This window comes from Aulonocara stuartgranti (genome assembly GCF_965226115.1).
Source record: "Aulonocara stuartgranti genome assembly, chromosome: 9".
Lineage (NCBI taxonomy): Eukaryota > Metazoa > Chordata > Actinopteri > Cichliformes > Cichlidae > Aulonocara > Aulonocara stuartgranti.
Window position 1 is genome coordinate 13,897,793 of NC_138960.1, and position 20,547 is coordinate 13,918,339.

The following is a 20,547-nucleotide window of genomic DNA, read 5'->3' on the forward strand; positions in this document are numbered from 1 at the left end:
TTCCAAACAGTCAGGCTAAAATGACAAGATAACAATATAAATACATACCTCACAGTAACTGCACTTGTAGAGTCTCTTTCTGGTGTGGATCTGTTGGTGTCGTCTCAGGTAATGTGGAGATTTAAAAGTCTTCTCACACAGGTCACATTTATAAGGTCTCTCCTCAGTGTGGGAAAACGTGTGATGTTGCAACTGTGTGTGAGTTATAAACTCTTTGCCACACTGTTCACAGCAGTACACATCATGTCTGGTGTGAATGCGTAGGTGTATATTTCGGTACCCTCTCTGGCTGAAAGTTTTTCCACAGATGTCACAGCTGTATGCCTTAATTCCAGAGTGGGTAACTAGATGACTCTGTAAGTGGCTACTGCGATTAAAAGCTTTGCCACACTGATCACAGCTGTATGCCTTAATTCCAGAGTGGGTAACTAGATGATTCTGTAAGCTGCTACTGTGAGTAAAAGCTCTGCCACACTGATCACAGCTGTACGCTTTAACTCCACTGTGGATGAGATGGTGTGTTTTTAGGTGACCCTTCCTGGAAAAAGACTTTCCACACAAGTCACAGCTAAACGGTCTCTCTCCAGTGTGGATCTGCTGATGACGTTTTAGTTCAGCCCTCACAGTAAAATCCTTCCCACACTCGTCACAGCTATATGCCTTAATTCCAGAGTGGGTAACTAGATGACTCTGTAAGTAGCTACTGCGAGTAAAAGCTCTGCCACACTGATCACAGCTGTACGCTTTAACTCCACTGTGGATGAGTTGGTGTTTTTTTAGGGAATCCTTCCAGGAAAAAGACTTTCCACACAAGTCACAGCTGAACGGTCTCTCTCCAGTGTGGATGACCTGATGATGTTTTAGTGTAGACTTCCTAGCAAACTCCTTCCCACACTCGTCACAGGTGTGTTTTTTCTCTCTCTTTCTTGGTTGAGGTTTGTCGGCCTCCTGAGAGCGCTGACTTCTCGCTCCATGTTGGTCCTGCAGTGACAGAGATACAAACAGAGGCAGTGAGTGAAATGCAGTCGTGGAACAAACTCAACCTTCAAACTCCCTCCATTAACACTAGTTTTAAACCTGAAGGTGGAGTGTGGCACCAAACACCTTAAAGGTCTCTTATCCCCACCTGCTGGTAGTTCTAACACATTACATCCAACCTGCTGTTAAAAATAATTCATGACTTTTTAAAAACACTAAAATCATGCCCATCCCTCCTGATTACACACACACACACACACACACACACACACACACACACACACACACACACACACACACACACACACACACGTTGTTTGTTCAGTGATAATAAATCCTATGTTTGTTTATTTGTTTATTCAAAAGGAACCCCATTAGCTTCCATGTTGCTCGTCTACCGTCAAACACAATCACATAAAATATTATACAATAAAGTGGATTCAAGATATCAACATAATTTGCCTCTTACATCCACAGTGAGGTTTCACAATTAAAATATAAGCAATCAATAATAACAATAATAATAATATCAATAACATTGAGGCACATTAGACAAAAAACAAATCATCTCTTACAATATTACAACAACTAAAAGTTCTCTAAATCGGTGTTTAAATGTTCATTGAAGGTTTGAATAGTTGCTAATTCTCTAATTTTATAAGGCAATTTATTCCACTTAAAAGTTGCTCTAAATATAACAGTTTTACAAAAAGTTTCTTTTTTTTTGCCTGTCCCGTTTGGTTCTTTTGCCATCAGAATTATTGTCTAAAGGCGATGAAAGATGCCCAACGGATTTACTTTATCAAATGGACCATTACGGCAAGGCTGTGATGGTCCATTTGATTCACCTTTTATTGTTTATTTTATTTATTTATTTATTTTCACTTGCTAGATACAGGACAGACTTGAATGAGGAAAAGAAAAGGGAGAAAGGAAGAGGGGGAAAAACAGCGGAGAAGAGGGACGGGGATAAAGGGCAAAAAAACAAAAACCAACTAAATAAGCAGACAAAAAAATACATATATCGATCACCTGGATCATCTGTTGAGAAAGAAAAAAAGAAAACAAGCAGAAGAAAACGAGAGCAATACAATAAACAACATCATGATGATATATGGGAATATGACAGTAAGTACTAAATATTAAACATTATTGTGCAGCACATAATATCGACAGTGCACAGTGTGCTTTGAGGTAGGAGCCAAAAAGGGTGTAGTTTGTGTGTGTGATCACCCGTGTGTACACCTGTGAGCATGGACGCGCTTGTTTTTTAAAAGGTTCCTTCATGTAATGATCTGCTAGAGGGTGTGGGGGGGCCACAGCCCCGTCATCCAGGGCATGAAGCAGGTATGGAGGAGATCAAAAACTCCAGACATCCAGAGGCCCCCAGAACACAAGAGACCAAGGAAGACCCACAGAGGGGCAGCTGTGCCACTATCCCAGAAAGAGCTGAGGAGAGTCCCAGATGAGGGCTCACCCAGCAGCCACGGAGCAGAAGCCAGGGGGGGTTGCAGTGACGCGCCCGTGAGTTCCGCCGGCAGCCAGCTGTGCCTGAGTGACCGAGCCCCAGGCCAAGAGGCCGAGGACACCCCACCCCCGAAGTGGCCCGAGCGAGCCCCAGGCTCCAGGCCCAGATAAGCAACCACCAAGGAGTGAGCCGGTGTGTACCTGGAAGCCCATCCCCGGACACAAAGAACCACCAACGCACTGATGTCTGACGGCGTCTGCCACTGGCAGGGGAAGTGGTGGGGGGAGATAGGCCTCCAAACCTTGGAGGGCCTGAGATGTCCCCAGAGAGGTGGCGTCTGATACCCAACCTGACATATAGACACAGACAAACAGGCACACACAGATACAAACATCCATTCCCACCCTCATGCTCTCATATGCAATTACTCAACACTCAACCGACGTGGAGACAGACATAGAGAGACACCGTACACACAATCACACTCCCCAAGCGTACTCTAAGCCCCGGATCTAGGCCCCTGGAGGGGGAAACTGCACCCAGACCCAGGTGGTGTTACCCTTTTTTCCCTGCGGTGGGGAGAGGTAGACCGCCCCGACTCCGCAGCAGCAGGGAGGCCCCACACTCCAGACCCCAGTTGGACGGCCAACTCCTCCTCCCGGCCCCCCGCTCCAGCAGGTCGCAGAGAACGGGGGTGTGAGAAGACTCCAAAACCTCCCTCCACCCGCTCATATGTAGTGTTGATGCATGTGTGTTCTAAGGTGCATTTAAAACCCAGGAGGGCATGGAGCTACCTCATTTTTATGCTACCATCTCTACATTGTTTTAACTCTGTGGTCAAAGGAATTTCTTTGTCCCCCTCCCCAGCTTCTCATCTGATTGTAACCTGAGGATTTTTTTACATTAAGAAAAAGGCACCAAACATCAAACCAATTTAAGCCTAAACAGTAACACATGAACGTAGAGCAGGGCGATATGACCAAAAATATTAACAGTGCAAATGCAAATTCCTCGGAGCAAATGTCGGCCAATTTCCACTGGAAATGCCTTTTGGTTAAACTGTCAGCAAGGAATTTGTATTTGCACTGTTAAATTGTTTTATAACTTCAATACACATAAAAAACAGCTGCTTGTTTAAGTGAAAATACATTGATGGGATTTTTTGCACTAATAAAGTTGTGGAGTTGTAAAGTATTTTGTCTCGCGTCAATTATATCATCAGCTACATCGTTATCGCAAATTTTCAAATGTATATCGTGATAAATATTTTTGGTCATATCGCCCTGCTCTGTCTGTCACCTTCTGTGTTGAGCTCATTGTTTCCTCTGTAGTGGCTGAGCTGAGTCCAAGTAGCTGAAAATGTTCCTCTGCTCTCCGTCAGACTCTTCTCCTCCTGCTGATCACCTGGGACACAAAGCGGATCTTTGTTAGGCTCCACACTGCACTGAAGAGTCAAAGTGTCTCATATGTTCACCTGACAAGTAAAAGAACACATTTTTGCTTCCCGAGGTGGGCAACTTATTGGAAACAAGCACAAAAGGTTTGAGCATCGATACAAAATTTAGCAGTATAGCAGGAGAGACTGAGGCCTGTTATTAGACTCAAATGCCCAGTGGGCTGACACACCAATATACACATACACACGTGTTATATGGGAACACCCTCAAATCACGTGATGCCCAGAATTGTACAATACTGATGCTTGAGAGCGCGCGTGTGATCATAGCTGGACTGGCCATCGGTTATACCGGGAATTTGCCCAGTGGGCCGAGATGACTTTATGTCATCCATGAGGGATGCATTTGACATGTTTCACATATTACAGCCCAACAAGTTACTTATAGCAATTCAAATACGAGCAATCAGTTTTTGGCACAACACCGGCTATTGCAGTTAATAATACAACAGCTTCTTGCCATTTTTTGTGTTTCTTTTTATCGCTGTGTAATTGAGTTCAATTGAAAGCCTGCAGGCGCTAGTACCTCTTGCCACAAGTTCCCAGAATCCTTTGCGATTTTACCCCTGAATGACGTCACGTTTTTGGTGGGCCGATTTTTTGGACCAGTCCAGCCCTGCATGTGATGCAAGTATCTGTAGTGTTGAGCGCGTGATCAGTGGTGAGAAAAACAACTCACGAAACTTAACCTTTCCATACTCGTGGCTCACTTCCACTTCTAAACTATTCGTTTGCACACTTACACACACACACACACACACGCACACACACGCACGCACGCACACACACACACACACACACACACACACGCGCACACACGCACACACACACGCGCACACACACGCACACACACACACAGATGCTGTTTCCTGTTTTGCTACACTCTGGAGAGCCTCGCCTTTAACGGTTTCCTCTCACAGAGAGCAACAGAAAACTTCATTCAGAAAACTTCGAAAAACTCAAGATTGACTGAACTCAGTTCAAAGTTACCTTGACACTTACCTTTAGATGTGAGAGGTAGTGATGGTCCGCTTGAAGCTGACGCTCCGGTGTGTGTCAGAAAACTCAACACGCTGCGTCAGAAGCACTGTGTCGAGGCTTGATTCGTTTGGCCAGAGTCACGTGATTAGTGACGTCTGAAGCTTCATTTACAACGTACCTGTCACGGCGAGTGAGATAAGCCGTGTGAAAATAATGAATGAGGATCCAATCGCAGGCAGTAGTGGAGAAGTGAAGGTGGTTTATTGAACACGAAATAAATATGGACAAACAGCAAATGGAGCTCGAACTAAACTACACTGGAAAACAACTAAACTACAGAGCACAAACCTGAATGAGAACGAGCAGAGGAGAATAACGATGGACAGCAGGGAGAACACACGGATGAGACATGGTGAACAGACAGACCAGCAACTACAATGACGGAGGACACGACTTAAATACACAGAGAAACACAGGGGAATTACACACAGGTGGTGTGACAGCGCCGTGCCGTCTTTGCAGTTTTAAGGCTCAGGGAAACGCTCTTTAGCGGCCACGACCGCTGGCAAAAAGGAAAGGCTACTCTTTATAAAAAGGCAACCGTCATCACATTTTCTGACCAATCATAACAACCCATTTCACACACGTCTTTAAATCACAAAAATTACACATAACATATAATGTAATTGCAAGGAGGTATTTCTGTAGTCTATTGATACTAGATAGTGGAAAAGGGGTGGGATTAAATAAGCTTATGCTTCTTCCTGCTCCTTTTTGAACATGGACGTTATTTGGAGTTGTGGTTGCTCGTTTTCCTTTTGTTTGCTTTGTTCATTTGTCTCTTTTAATTCTATTTTTTTATACTTTTTCAACATGTTCAAAATAAAGATTCAATCAATCAATCAATAAATCATCCTCTGCCGAGCAGCCTCTGAACCATGAAGAAACTTTCCTGAACTTTACACTGGTGTATAGTGTTACACAGCATGATGTTTCACTGTGAGTCTGAAGTTTTGATCATAGTAAACCTGCATAACTCCTGTTGTTTTTTTAAATATAGAAAATAGAAGCATAGGTGGGAATAATAAAAAAAAAACACCCCCTCCCAAAAAAGCCAAACAAAACCAAAACTCATCTGTTATGAAAAAATTGTATAGTGTGTATAGTGCGGTGCTGCCTTCAACATCCTCCTTTTATTATCTCACACTGTAGAGACTGTAATAAAAACACAGGGAACAGACTTGGTTTTTAGAGAGAAGTTTGGCAAACAAGGAAAACTGAGAACATTTTTTTTAATTTCCATTACTTCACTTTTGCTTCATAGCAGCCACAGGATGGCACCAGAGTCCAGTTAAAAAACAAAGTTTAAAATCTGTTTTTCTTCACACCCCTTCACGCTCTTCTTTTTGTTTACATCCAAAATGTAATTTACGGTTCCCACAGTTCCCAGGGACAAACAAATCTAACTAAAATCTGCAGTGATGAATGAGCAGAGAACCCAACCCCAAATCCTCCAATCATGTACACCTGACACCAGAGCGGTGACAATGAACAGACCAACCAAGTATTTTTTGTCTTTTTTTCACGGATTAGAGCTGAAAGAAGAAATTCTTCTTGCTGGGAGCCATTTTCAGAAGCAGATTACATACTGCACTAAAGATTTCTTGCAGGCAGAAGGCTGGATTAACTCAAAATAAACTACACTGCATGTGTTCATTGTAATAAGACAACGTGACTACTGACTGAGCCCATTGACAGACTGCCTAAACAAATAGTCCGTGTTTATTTCCAAGAAACCTTTTGACATAACCTCAAAAAAGCGTGAGCTGGCGGTGGACTCCATAATTGGTCATAATGGCTCAGACTGTGGAGGCAATAGTAGATACGAAGAGTCAGCCATGCTGTTCAGCACAGAACTTACGGAGCACCAAAACTGCACACATTCCCTTTATCATGATGGCTTGTTTGAAATTTATTTAAAATACGTTTTGAGTTAAAGTTTAAGTTTCTGAGTTAAACTCTGCTACACCTGACCGTGTAAAATCTGACATTAAAAATCTGAAATTAATCTGATGTTACAGATTATTTTTCAAAAATGATTATCTAATAATTATCTAATAGAGGAAGTATCTTGGTTACATCTCTTGGATGAATGGATGACAGGGTGCTACAGCAGAGGCTTTCATATGATTAATGCCAGATATTCATGGACTCATGCAGGATTTAATTTTTACTGAAAGAATGTTAAATATCCAAATCCAGCTGTGTGGGTCTTTGTGCTGTCACTGTGCAATGTGGACTGTGCACACCGCAGTTATGCAGGAGTTTCCTAAAGTGCTTCTATAGCTCTGACACACAGTATAACGTGGAGCATTTGCACACTGTTATAATGATTATTTCTTTGCATCTCTGCAGTGTTTTATGATAAAATAAAAATCAAGTGGAAAACACTTGAAATTGATCCAGTGGTTTGTGGTTAAAAAAGAAGAAGCAGTTTTATAAGCTGAGGTTGTCCATTTTCTGACTTTCTTTACATTCTGATAGTTTGTAACAATATGAAGTGCAAGAAGAATTGTGAAGTAATTTTAAAATATTGTTCCTAATTTAGGAACAACAACACCTGCTTCCATGTCTTGCATTAATATTTTAATAACTTCTCTGCTTATTGACAATTGTTCCTCAGATCATTATATTATCTCTATTTGTACGATACGACGAAGGGAAATACAGGGTACCCTTTTGAAAGTCTTTCAACATTTATTGTATTATTATTTATTTTTGCAAAATAGATGCATTATACTCTGTGCTTTTTCAAAGACAATGACACTTGGGGTTCAGATGAAAGCACTGGGGTGTAACATTATTGGAGACTATGAAGATATTAACAAACTGTAAAGATATGAGTATATGTGTGTTTCGTAATCTATATATAAATTTGGATTCACAGAAATGCGTGAAAGAAGTGGAATAAAGGAATAAAAAGATTTCAGATGATTAATTCAGGGGGTCCGTCTAGACATCCATCCATTTTAATATAAGTTAAAATAGAGTCATGAAAGACTCAAATGCAACGTCAAGAATAAAACACAGTGAGACATGGTCAAAGAAAGACACTCTATAAGAATTCCCACGATATGAGCAAATGTATGTAAGGAGATACTGTAGCAGGAAGGCAGCTTCACATCTTTGCCATGTTGGCGATGACTGGAACAAAAAAAAAGACAAACAAGAGCTTTAAGCTTTTCTGCAAATACTTTTCATGTGTTTGTGTTTGCACGTATCTTTTATCTTCTTTACTGTCAGACAGTTAAACACCAGCGAGGCTGCAGCTGAAAGAACAAACGAGAAATGTCTTTTAAACATTACTTTAATGAAATGCTCAATCATGATGAATCAGATTCTCCCGCGTCTTAAGAAAGTAAAAATAAACTAAAAGTAAACTTACTGAAAGTAAAAAAAAGGGTGAAAACTAGCGTATGTGGATAAATCTGGTATATTTACACGATGAATTCAATACACATTCATATCTGACTCTGCTGCTTTGTCAACAGCAGCTGTGTTGCTTCCAGTCAGTATCACGTGCTGAGCTCTTGTGCCCTCCTCCTCCTTTGCATCCTTTCAACCTTTTCATGTACAAAAACATTGATGCACAAAATTTGCCATAAAAATCCTCACACAACAATATTGTTTTTTGCTTCTTTTTTCATAAACGACTCATCATCATCATCTTCATCTTTGTTTAGATGCAAGAAGAATCATATAGAAATGAAAAAGGTATACCGTATTTCCCGGACTACAGAGCGCACCTGAATATTAGCCGCACAAGCTAAAATCAGGGGAAAATCCTGTTTTGTACATACATTAGCCGCACCTGACTAAAAGCCGCAGGTGTTTCAATGTTGACTTATCATATGTAAGAGAATATGCACAAAGCAAATTGTCAGGAAAGAGATGGCTATTTGGAGACACGCCTTTTATTAATATTTTGAAAAACAAGTTATGGGTACATATTTGCATAACTTTTTAGGTATATGTACAAGTAGCGGTAATTACAAGTAGGCTTTAACAAGAAGAAAAGTCAGTCATTCACCATCTTTCTCTTTTTCCTGCGCACTAAAACCACCAAAGTCCTCTCCTCCAGTGTCGGAAACGAACAGGCTCAGGGTGGCTTCGTCATCCACTCCATACACTCTCAGCTTCTTTCCTTCGTTGTCACTTTCAAAACCAAACAAATCCTCGTTGTCAGTGTCAGAGTCGAACACCCTCAGAAGGGCCGTGGCGGTGTCCTCCTCTCCATCATGCAGCAGTCCAGCCCTTCGAAATCCGTTGGTGATCATGGATGTTTTCACACTTTTCCACGCTGTCAGAATCCACTGGTGGAGTTGGGCATAACTTGCTTTTTGCAAGTTTATCGCCGCTCATCATCCACGCCTCCAGCTGAACGCGTAGCGCTAATTTGAAGTTTGTTTTTCGCGCTACTTCGTACGGCACTACGTTGCCTGGCGGATGGACATGTGACCAACATACCACTCTTGAACCCCGATCCTTCCGCCAGGCAACGTAGTGCCGTACAACAACAGCGGAACAAACAAAACAAATCCGCTCATGGACAATCCATAGAAAAGCCGCACCTGACTAAAAGCCGCACGGTTCAAAGCTTGTGCAAAAAGTAGCGGCTTATAGCCCGACAATTACGGTAAATCTTCTGACCGAATCTGCTGGGACTGTGTGAGGTCCTGAGGCTAAGAGTAAGGATTTATCCACAGGAGAGCTGCGTTCTTACAAACCATCCCACTGTGTAAACCTGACATCTGTGGAACAGCTGAGCTGTATGATGTGTACAAGGACACAAAACATTATTTACCATCAGATCCCGAGCCCTCCATGTGTTAATCAAGAAACTGCTGCTGTGCTACATCCATAAATAATGAATAAATTAGGAGCTAAAAGGACAGTTTATTTGTACCATCTTCATGTGAACACATTCAAGAACATCACAGATGAAGAAACATTAAAAACTTCTACACTACATAAAGCAAGAAAAATAGTTTTTCTTTCAGGTGGTTTCAGAAAAAACAGAAACATCAAACACCTCCAAGACTCTCTTTGAAAGAACTAAAAACCTTTATTCTCATGGTCCAATCATGAGTGAACTCCCCGATGAAGCCTTGTGTGCTAAAACATGTCAGAGTTTAAAAGGTTAAACATGAGTTTCCAAAACGTTTTGCTGGAGAACAATGAACTATTTGACTGAGTTTCAATTATTTACAGACGAGCAAAACCAGGACAGAGAAAAAAGGACAAAACTGACTCAGTAAAATGACAGAAAATAAGATCCCATGTAAATCTGTATTATGTAGAAGTTCAGCCCAGCAACCAGTTCAGTTCAACACAAGTTTAAATGATTCTATCTGAACTCTGTGGAGCCTGATCTCAAGCTTTTTGAGTCTGACACTGAAACCAGAGGATCTTTCTGTCTCTTCAGATTCACTGTGATCCAGTGATGGGAGTGATTCCAGCCCTGAGTGATCACGCTGATGTTTGCACAGAGCAGACAATGAGGTGAATGTTTGGGCACATTGGTAACAGTGAAACAGTTTATTAGTAACGTGGGATCGTTTGTGTTCGGAGTATGAACTGAGATTCCTGAAGCTCTTGTCACACTGGTCACAGCTGTAGTTTCCTTCCATGTGTGCACATTCATGCCTGTTACGACTACATGAATGTGAGAAGCTTTTGTCACAGTGTCTGCACTTGTATGGTTTCTCTCCTGTGTGGACTCGTTTGTGTGTTTTAAGCTGACCTGCAGAGGTGAAGGATGACCCACACTGATCACAGAGGTGCTTTTTAACCCCACTGTGAATCAGTTCATGTTGTTTTAACTCAGTTGATGTGGGGAAGCTACTCCCACATTCTTTGCAGTATTTCAGTTCTTCTCCAGTGTGTTTACGTTGATGTCTTTTTAGGTTCTGTTGCCAACTGAAAGTTTTTCCACAGAGGTCACAACGAAAGTCTTTCCCACCACCACAGTGATGACAGGGTTGAGAACTGGATCCATCTGTGTCACTCTGCTTCTAAACAAAGACACAAAGACAGTGTAAGTCAGTCCTTCAACACTTTTATCCTGAACGTCGCCTGAAATAAAGAGCATCTCTGCAGACGTCCAATTACATTTTACTGTTTCAGTTAACACAGTTTACTGGGCTGCAATAACTACAATACTACCACCATAATACTACAGTAATACTAAAATCATAACTGACATGAAAATCTGAATAATCACTCAGAGCTGCTTTTCCATGCAGTAGAATTGCTAACATGCTAACACAGTTTAATGAGCAGAGTTGTTCCAAACAGTCAGGCTAAAATGACAAGATAACAATATAAATACATACCTCACAGTAACTGCACTTGTAGAGTCTCTTTCTGGTGTGGATCTGTTGGTGTCGTCTCAGGTAATGTGGAGATTTAAAAGTCTTCTCACACAGGTCACATTTATAAGGTCTCTCCTCAGTGTGGGAAAACGTGTGATGTTGCAACTGTGTGTGAGTTATAAACTCTTTGCCACACTGTTCACAGCAGTACACATCATGTCTGGTGTGAATGCGTAGGTGTATATTTCGGTACCCTCTCTGGCTGAAAGTTTTTCCACAGATGTCACAGCTGTATGCCTTAATTCCAGAGTGGGTAACTAGATGACTCTGTAAGTGGCTACTGCGATTAAAAGCTTTGCCACACTGATCACAGCTGTATGCCTTAATTCCAGAGTGGGTAACTAGATGATTCTGTAAGCTGCTACTGTGAGTAAAAGCTCTGCCACACTGATCACAGCTGTACGCTTTAACTCCACTGTGGATGAGATGGTGTGTTTTTAGGTGACCCTTCCTGGAAAAAGACTTTCCACACAAGTCACAGCTAAACGGTCTCTCTCCAGTGTGGATCTGCTGATGACGTTTTAGTTCAGCCCTCACAGTAAAATCCTTCCCACACTCGTCACAGCTATATGCCTTAATTCCAGAGTGGGTAACTAGATGACTCTGTAAGTAGCTACTGCGAGTAAAAGCTCTGCCACACTGATCACAGCTGTACGCTTTAACTCCACTGTGGATGAGTTGGTGTTTTTTTAGGGAATCCTTCCAGGAAAAAGACTTTCCACACAAGTCACAGCTGAACGGTCTCTCTCCAGTGTGGATGACCTGATGATGTTTTAGTGTAGACTTCCTAGCAAACTCCTTCCCACACTCGTCACAGGTGTGTTTTTTCTCTCTCTTTCTTGGTTGAGGTTTGTCGGCCTCCTGAGAGCGCTGACTTCTCGCTCCATGTTGGTCCTGCAGTGACAGAGATACAAACAGAGGCAGTGAGTGAAATGCAGTCGTGGAACAAACTCAACCTTCAAACTCCCTCCATTAACACTAGTTTTAAACCTGAAGGTGGAGTGTGGCACCAAACACCTTAAAGGTCTCTTATCCCCACCTGCTGGTAGTTCTAACACATTACATCCAACCTGCTGTTAAAAATAATTCATGACTTTTTAAAAACACTAAAATCATGCCCATCCCTCCTGATTACACACACACACACACACACACACACACACACACACACACACACACACACACACACACACACACACACACGTTGTTTGTTCAGTGATAATAAATCCTATGTTTGTTTATTTGTTTATTCAAAAGGAACCCCATTAGCTTCCATGTTGCTCGTCTACCGTCAAACACAATCACATAAAATATTATACAATAAAGTGGATTCAAGATATCAACATAATTTGCCTCTTACATCCACAGTGAGGTTTCACAATTAAAATATAAGCAATCAATAATAACAATAATAATAATATCAATAACATTGAGGCACATTAGACAAAAAACAAATCATCTCTTACAATATTACAACAACTAAAAGTTCTCTAAATCGGTGTTTAAATGTTCATTGAAGGTTTGAATAGTTGCTAATTCTCTAATTTTATAAGGCAATTTATTCCACTTAAAAGTTGCTCTAAATATAACAGTTTTACAAAAAGTTTCTTTTTTTTTGCCTGTCCCGTTTGGTTCTTTTGCCATCAGAATTATTGTCTAAAGGCGATGAAAGATGCCCAACGGATTTACTTTATCAAATGGACCATTACGGCAAGGCTGTGATGGTCCATTTGATTCACCTTTTATTGTTTATTTTATTTATTTATTTATTTTCACTTGCTAGATACAGGACAGACTTGAATGAGGAAAAGAAAAGGGAGAAAGGAAGAGGGGGAAAAACAGCGGAGAAGAGGGACGGGGATAAAGGGCAAAAAAACAAAAACCAACTAAATAAGCAGACAAAAAAATACATATATCGATCACCTGGATCATCTGTTGAGAAAGAAAAAAAGAAAACAAGCAGAAGAAAACGAGAGCAATACAATAAACAACATCATGATGATATATGGGAATATGACAGTAAGTACTAAATATTAAACATTATTGTGCAGCACATAATATCGACAGTGCACAGTGTGCTTTGAGGTAGGAGCCAAAAAGGGTGTAGTTTGTGTGTGTGATCACCCGTGTGTACACCTGTGAGCATGGACGCGCTTGTTTTTTAAAAGGTTCCTTCATGTAATGATCTGCTAGAGGGTGTGGGGGGGCCACAGCCCCGTCATCCAGGGCATGAAGCAGGTATGGAGGAGATCAAAAACTCCAGACATCCAGAGGCCCCCAGAACACAAGAGACCAAGGAAGACCCACAGAGGGGCAGCTGTGCCACTATCCCAGAAAGAGCTGAGGAGAGTCCCAGATGAGGGCTCACCCAGCAGCCACGGAGCAGAAGCCAGGGGGGGTTGCAGTGACGCGCCCGTGAGTTCCGCCGGCAGCCAGCTGTGCCTGAGTGACCGAGCCCCAGGCCAAGAGGCCGAGGACACCCCACCCCCGAAGTGGCCCGAGCGAGCCCCAGGCTCCAGGCCCAGATAAGCAACCACCAAGGAGTGAGCCGGTGTGTACCTGGAAGCCCATCCCCGGACACAAAGAACCACCAACGCACTGATGTCTGACGGCGTCTGCCACTGGCAGGGGAAGTGGTGGGGGGAGATAGGCCTCCAAACCTTGGAGGGCCTGAGATGTCCCCAGAGAGGTGGCGTCTGATACCCAACCTGACATATAGACACAGACAAACAGGCACACACAGATACAAACATCCATTCCCACCCTCATGCTCTCATATGCAATTACTCAACACTCAACCGACGTGGAGACAGACATAGAGAGACACCGTACACACAATCACACTCCCCAAGCGTACTCTAAGCCCCGGATCTAGGCCCCTGGAGGGGGAAACTGCACCCAGACCCAGGTGGTGTTACCCTTTTTTCCCTGCGGTGGGGAGAGGTAGACCGCCCCGACTCCGCAGCAGCAGGGAGGCCCCACACTCCAGACCCCAGTTGGACGGCCAACTCCTCCTCCCGGCCCCCCGCTCCAGCAGGTCGCAGAGAACGGGGGTGTGAGAAGACTCCAAAACCTCCCTCCACCCGCTCATATGTAGTGTTGATGCATGTGTGTTCTAAGGTGCATTTAAAACCCAGGAGGGCATGGAGCTACCTCATTTTTATGCTACCATCTCTACATTGTTTTAACTCTGTGGTCAAAGGAATTTCTTTGTCCCCCTCCCCAGCTTCTCATCTGATTGTAACCTGAGGATTTTTTTACATTAAGAAAAAGGCACCAAACATCAAACCAATTTAAGCCTAAACAGTAACACATGAACGTAGAGCAGGGCGATATGACCAAAAATATTAACAGTGCAAATGCAAATTCCTCGGAGCAAATGTCGGCCAATTTCCACTGGAAATGCCTTTTGGTTAAACTGTCAGCAAGGAATTTGTATTTGCACTGTTAAATTGTTTTATAACTTCAATACACATAAAAAACAGCTGCTTGTTTAAGTGAAAATACATTGATGGGATTTTTTGCACTAATAAAGTTGTGGAGTTGTAAAGTATTTTGTCTCGCGTCAATTATATCATCAGCTACATCGTTATCGCAAATTTTCAAATGTATATCGTGATAAATATTTTTGGTCATATCGCCCTGCTCTGTCTGTCACCTTCTGTGTTGAGCTCATTGTTTCCTCTGTAGTGGCTGAGCTGAGTCCAAGTAGCTGAAAATGTTCCTCTGCTCTCCGTCAGACTCTTCTCCTCCTGCTGATCACCTGGGACACAAAGCGGATCTTTGTTAGGCTCCACACTGCACTGAAGAGTCAAAGTGTCTCATATGTTCACCTGACAAGTAAAAGAACACATTTTTGCTTCCCGAGGTGGGCAACTTATTGGAAACAAGCACAAAAGGTTTGAGCATCGATACAAAATTTAGCAGTATAGCAGGAGAGACTGAGGCCTGTTATTAGACTCAAATGCCCAGTGGGCTGACACACCAATATACACATACACACGTGTTATATGGGAACACCCTCAAATCACGTGATGCCCAGAATTGTACAATACTGATGCTTGAGAGCGCGCGTGTGATCATAGCTGGACTGGCCATCGGTTATACCGGGAATTTGCCCAGTGGGCCGAGATGACTTTATGTCATCCATGAGGGATGCATTTGACATGTTTCACATATTACAGCCCAACAAGTTACTTATAGCAATTCAAATACGAGCAATCAGTTTTTGGCACAACACCGGCTATTGCAGTTAATAATACAACAGCTTCTTGCCATTTTTTGTGTTTCTTTTTATCGCTGTGTAATTGAGTTCAATTGAAAGCCTGCAGGCGCTAGTACCTCTTGCCACAAGTTCCCAGAATCCTTTGCGATTTTACCCCTGAATGACGTCACGTTTTTGGTGGGCCGATTTTTTGGACCAGTCCAGCCCTGCATGTGATGCAAGTATCTGTAGTGTTGAGCGCGTGATCAGTGGTGAGAAAAACAACTCACGAAACTTAACCTTTCCATACTCGTGGCTCACTTCCACTTCTAAACTATTCGTTTGCACACTTACACACACACACACACACACGCACACACACGCACGCACGCACACACACACACACACACACACACACACGCGCACACACGCACACACACACGCGCACACACACGCACACACACACACAGATGCTGTTTCCTGTTTTGCTACACTCTGGAGAGCCTCGCCTTTAACGGTTTCCTCTCACAGAGAGCAACAGAAAACTTCATTCAGAAAACTTCGAAAAACTCAAGATTGACTGAACTCAGTTCAAAGTTACCTTGACACTTACCTTTAGATGTGAGAGGTAGTGATGGTCCGCTTGAAGCTGACGCTCCGGTGTGTGTCAGAAAACTCAACACGCTGCGTCAGAAGCACTGTGTCGAGGCTTGATTCGTTTGGCCAGAGTCACGTGATTAGTGACGTCTGAAGCTTCATTTACAACGTACCTGTCACGGCGAGTGAGATAAGCCGTGTGAAAATAATGAATGAGGATCCAATCGCAGGCAGTAGTGGAGAAGTGAAGGTGGTTTATTGAACACGAAATAAATATGGACAAACAGCAAATGGAGCTCGAACTAAACTACACTGGAAAACAACTAAACTACAGAGCACAAACCTGAATGAGAACGAGCAGAGGAGAATAACGATGGACAGCAGGGAGAACACACGGATGAGACATGGTGAACAGACAGACCAGCAACTACAATGACGGAGGACACGACTTAAATACACAGAGAAACACAGGGGAATTACACACAGGTGGTGTGACAGCGCCGTGCCGTCTTTGCAGTTTTAAGGCTCAGGGAAACGCTCTTTAGCGGCCACGACCGCTGGCAAAAAGGAAAGGCTACTCTTTATAAAAAGGCAACCGTCATCACATTTTCTGACCAATCATAACAACCCATTTCACACACGTCTTTAAATCACAAAAATTACACATAACATATAATGTAATTGCAAGGAGGTATTTCTGTAGTCTATTGATACTAGATAGTGGAAAAGGGGTGGGATTAAATAAGCTTATGCTTCTTCCTGCTCCTTTTTGAACATGGACGTTATTTGGAGTTGTGGTTGCTCGTTTTCCTTTTGTTTGCTTTGTTCATTTGTCTCTTTTAATTCTATTTTTTTATACTTTTTCAACATGTTCAAAATAAAGATTCAATCAATCAATCAATAAATCATCCTCTGCCGAGCAGCCTCTGAACCATGAAGAAACTTTCCTGAACTTTACACTGGTGTATAGTGTTACACAGCATGATGTTTCACTGTGAGTCTGAAGTTTTGATCATAGTAAACCTGCATAACTCCTGTTGTTTTTTTAAATATAGAAAATAGAAGCATAGGTGGGAATAATAAAAAAAAAACACCCCCTCCCAAAAAAGCCAAACAAAACCAAAACTCATCTGTTATGAAAAAATTGTATAGTGTGTATAGTGCGGTGCTGCCTTCAACATCCTCCTTTTATTATCTCACACTGTAGAGACTGTAATAAAAACACAGGGAACAGACTTGGTTTTTAGAGAGAAGTTTGGCAAACAAGGAAAACTGAGAACATTTTTTTTAATTTCCATTACTTCACTTTTGCTTCATAGCAGCCACAGGATGGCACCAGAGTCCAGTTAAAAAACAAAGTTTAAAATCTGTTTTTCTTCACACCCCTTCACGCTCTTCTTTTTGTTTACATCCAAAATGTAATTTACGGTTCCCACAGTTCCCAGGGACAAACAAATCTAACTAAAATCTGCAGTGATGAATGAGCAGAGAACCCAACCCCAAATCCTCCAATCATGTACACCTGACACCAGAGCGGTGACAATGAACAGACCAACCAAGTATTTTTTGTCTTTTTTTCACGGATTAGAGCTGAAAGAAGAAATTCTTCTTGCTGGGAGCCATTTTCAGAAGCAGATTACATACTGCACTAAAGATTTCTTGCAGGCAGAAGGCTGGATTAACTCAAAATAAACTACACTGCATGTGTTCATTGTAATAAGACAACGTGACTACTGACTGAGCCCATTGACAGACTGCCTAAACAAATAGTCCGTGTTTATTTCCAAGAAACCTTTTGACATAACCTCAAAAAAGCGTGAGCTGGCGGTGGACTCCATAATTGGTCATAATGGCTCAGACTGTGGAGGCAATAGTAGATACGAAGAGTCAGCCATGCTGTTCAGCACAGAACTTACGGAGCACCAAAACTGCACACATTCCCTTTATCATGATGGCTTGTTTGAAATTTATTTAAAATACGTTTTGAGTTAAAGTTTAAGTTTCTGAGTTAAACTCTGCTACACCTGACCGTGTAAAATCTGACATTAAAAATCTGAAATTAATCTGATGTTACAGATTATTTTTCAAAAATGATTATCTAATAATTATCTAATAGAGGAAGTATCTTGGTTACATCTCTTGGATGAATGGATGACAGGGTGCTACAGCAGAGGCTTTCATATGATTAATGCCAGATATTCATGGACTCATGCAGGATTTAATTTTTACTGAAAGAATGTTAAATATCCAAATCCAGCTGTGTGGGTCTTTGTGCTGTCACTGTGCAATGTGGACTGTGCACACCGCAGTTATGCAGGAGTTTCCTAAAGTGCTTCTATAGCTCTGACACACAGTATAACGTGGAGCATTTGCACACTGTTATAATGATTATTTCTTTGCATCTCTGCAGTGTTTTATGATAAAATAAAAATCAAGTGGAAAACACTTGAAATTGATCCAGTGGTTTGTGGTTAAAAAAGAAGAAGCAGTTTTATAAGCTGAGGTTGTCCATTTTCTGACTTTCTTTACATTCTGATAGTTTGTAACAATATGAAGTGCAAGAAGAATTGTGAAGTAATTTTAAAATATTGTTCCTAATTTAGGAACAACAACACCTGCTTCCATGTCTTGCATTAATATTTTAATAACTTCTCTGCTTATTGACAATTGTTCCTCAGATCATTATATTATCTCTATTTGTACGATACGACGAAGGGAAATACAGGGTACCCTTTTGAAAGTCTTTCAACATTTATTGTATTATTATTTATTTTTGCAAAATAGATGCATTATACTCTGTGCTTTTTCAAAGACAATGACACTTGGGGTTCAGATGAAAGCACTGGGGTGTAACATTATTGGAGACTATGAAGATATTAACAAACTGTAAAGATATGAGTATATGTGTGTTTCGTAATCTATATATAAATTTGGATTCACAGAAATGCGTGAAAGAAGTGGAATAAAGGAATAAAAAGATTTCAGATGATTAATTCAGGGGGTCCGTCTAGACATCCATCCATTTTAATATAAGTTAAAATAGAGTCATGAAAGACTCAAATGCAACGTCAAGAATAAAACACAGTGAGACATGGTCAAAGAAAGACACTCTATAAGAATTCCCACGATATGAGCAAATGTATGTAAGGAGATACTGTAGCAGGAAGGCAGCTTCACATCTTTGCCATGTTGGCGATGACTGGAACAAAAAAAAAGACAAACAAGAGCTTTAAGCTTTTCTGCAAATACTTTTCATGTGTTTGTGTTTGCACGTATCTTTTATCTTCTTTACTGTCAGACAGTTAAACACCAGCGAGGCTGCAGCTGAAAGAACAAACGAGAAATGTCTTTTAAACATTACTTTAATGAAATGCTCAATCATGATGAATCAGATTCTCCCGCGTCTTAAGAAAGTAAAAATAAACTAAAAGTAAACTTACTGAAAGTAAAAAAAAGGGTGAAAACTAGCGTATGTGGATAAATCTGGTATATTTACACGATGAATTCAATACACATTCATATCTGACTCTGCTGCTTTGTCAACAGCAGCTGTGTTGCTTCCAGTCAGTATCACGTGCTGAGCTCTTGTGCCCTCCTCCTCCTTTGCATCCTTTCAACCTTTTCATGTACAAAAACATTGATGCACAAAATTTGCCATAAAAATCCTCACACAACAATATTGTTTTTTGCTTCTTTTTTCATAAACGACTCATCATCATCATCTTCATCTTTGTTTAGATGCAAGAAGAATCATATAGAAATGAAAAAGGTATACCGTATTTCCCGGACTACAGAGCGCACCTGAATATTAGCCGCACAAGCTAAAATCAGGGGAAAATCCTGTTTTGTACATACATTAGCCGCACCTGACTAAAAGCCGCAGGTGTTTCAATGTTGACTTATCATATGTAAGAGAATATGCACAAAGCAAATTGTCAGGAAAGAGATGGCTATTTGGAGACACGCCTTTTATTAATATTTTGAAAAACAAGTTATGGGTACATATTTGCATAACTTTTTAGGTATATGTACAAGTAGCGGTAATTACAAGTAGGCTTTAACAAGAAGAAAAGTCAGTCATTCACCATCTTTCTCTTTTTCCTGCGCACTAAAACCACCAAAGTCCTCTCCTCCAGTGTCGGAAACGAACAGGCTCAGGGTGGCTTCGTCATCCACTCCATACACTCTCAGCTTCTTTCCTTCGTTGTCACTTTCAAAACCAAACAAATCCTCGTTGTCAGTGTCAGAGTCGAACACCCTCAGAAGGGCCGTGGCGGTGTCCTCCTCTCCATCATGCAGCAGTCCAGCCCTTCGAAATCCGTTGGTGATCATGGATGTTTTCACACTTTTCCACGCTGTCAGAATCCACTGGTGGAGTTGGGCATAACTTGCTTTTTGCAAGTTTATCGCCGCTCATCATCCACGCCTC

General features: G+C 41.6%; 4 protein-coding genes across 9 annotated transcripts in view; 1 reads left to right on the forward strand and 3 right to left on the reverse strand.

Annotated features, from left to right (window-relative positions):
- LOC309714057 (uncharacterized protein) overlaps positions 1-5,054 on the reverse strand; it is a 256,151-nt gene extending 251,097 nt beyond the window's left edge. The window contains exons 1-3 of the mRNA XM_082546138.1: positions 4,905-5,054; positions 3,746-3,850; positions 49-981 (exon numbers count right to left, since the gene is read on the reverse strand). Of these exons, the coding sequence (XP_082402264.1) occupies positions 49-981; positions 3,746-3,763 (951 nt within the window). The 5' untranslated portion in view covers positions 3,764-3,850; positions 4,905-5,054. The remainder of the gene's footprint in view (positions 1-48; positions 982-3,745; positions 3,851-4,904) is intronic.
- The window catches only part of LOC309714070 (uncharacterized protein), a 277,839-nt gene that overhangs the window by 134,825 nt on the left and 122,467 nt on the right, over positions 1-20,547 (forward strand). The window lies entirely within an intron of this gene.
- Positions 1-20,547, reverse strand: part of LOC309714058 (uncharacterized protein) — a 93,862-nt gene that overhangs the window by 52,383 nt on the left and 20,932 nt on the right. The gene's annotated exons all lie outside the window — the stretch shown is intronic.
- LOC309714056 (uncharacterized protein) lies at positions 8,669-16,289 on the reverse strand. Its single transcript, XM_082546137.1, has 4 exons — positions 16,135-16,289; positions 14,976-15,080; positions 11,279-12,211; positions 8,669-10,957 (listed from the first exon to the last, which is right to left on the reverse strand). The coding sequence occupies exons 2-4, from the start codon at positions 14,991-14,993 to the stop codon at positions 10,265-10,267; spliced, it is 1,644 nt and encodes a 547-aa protein (XP_082402263.1). The 5' UTR covers positions 14,994-15,080; positions 16,135-16,289; the 3' UTR covers positions 8,669-10,264.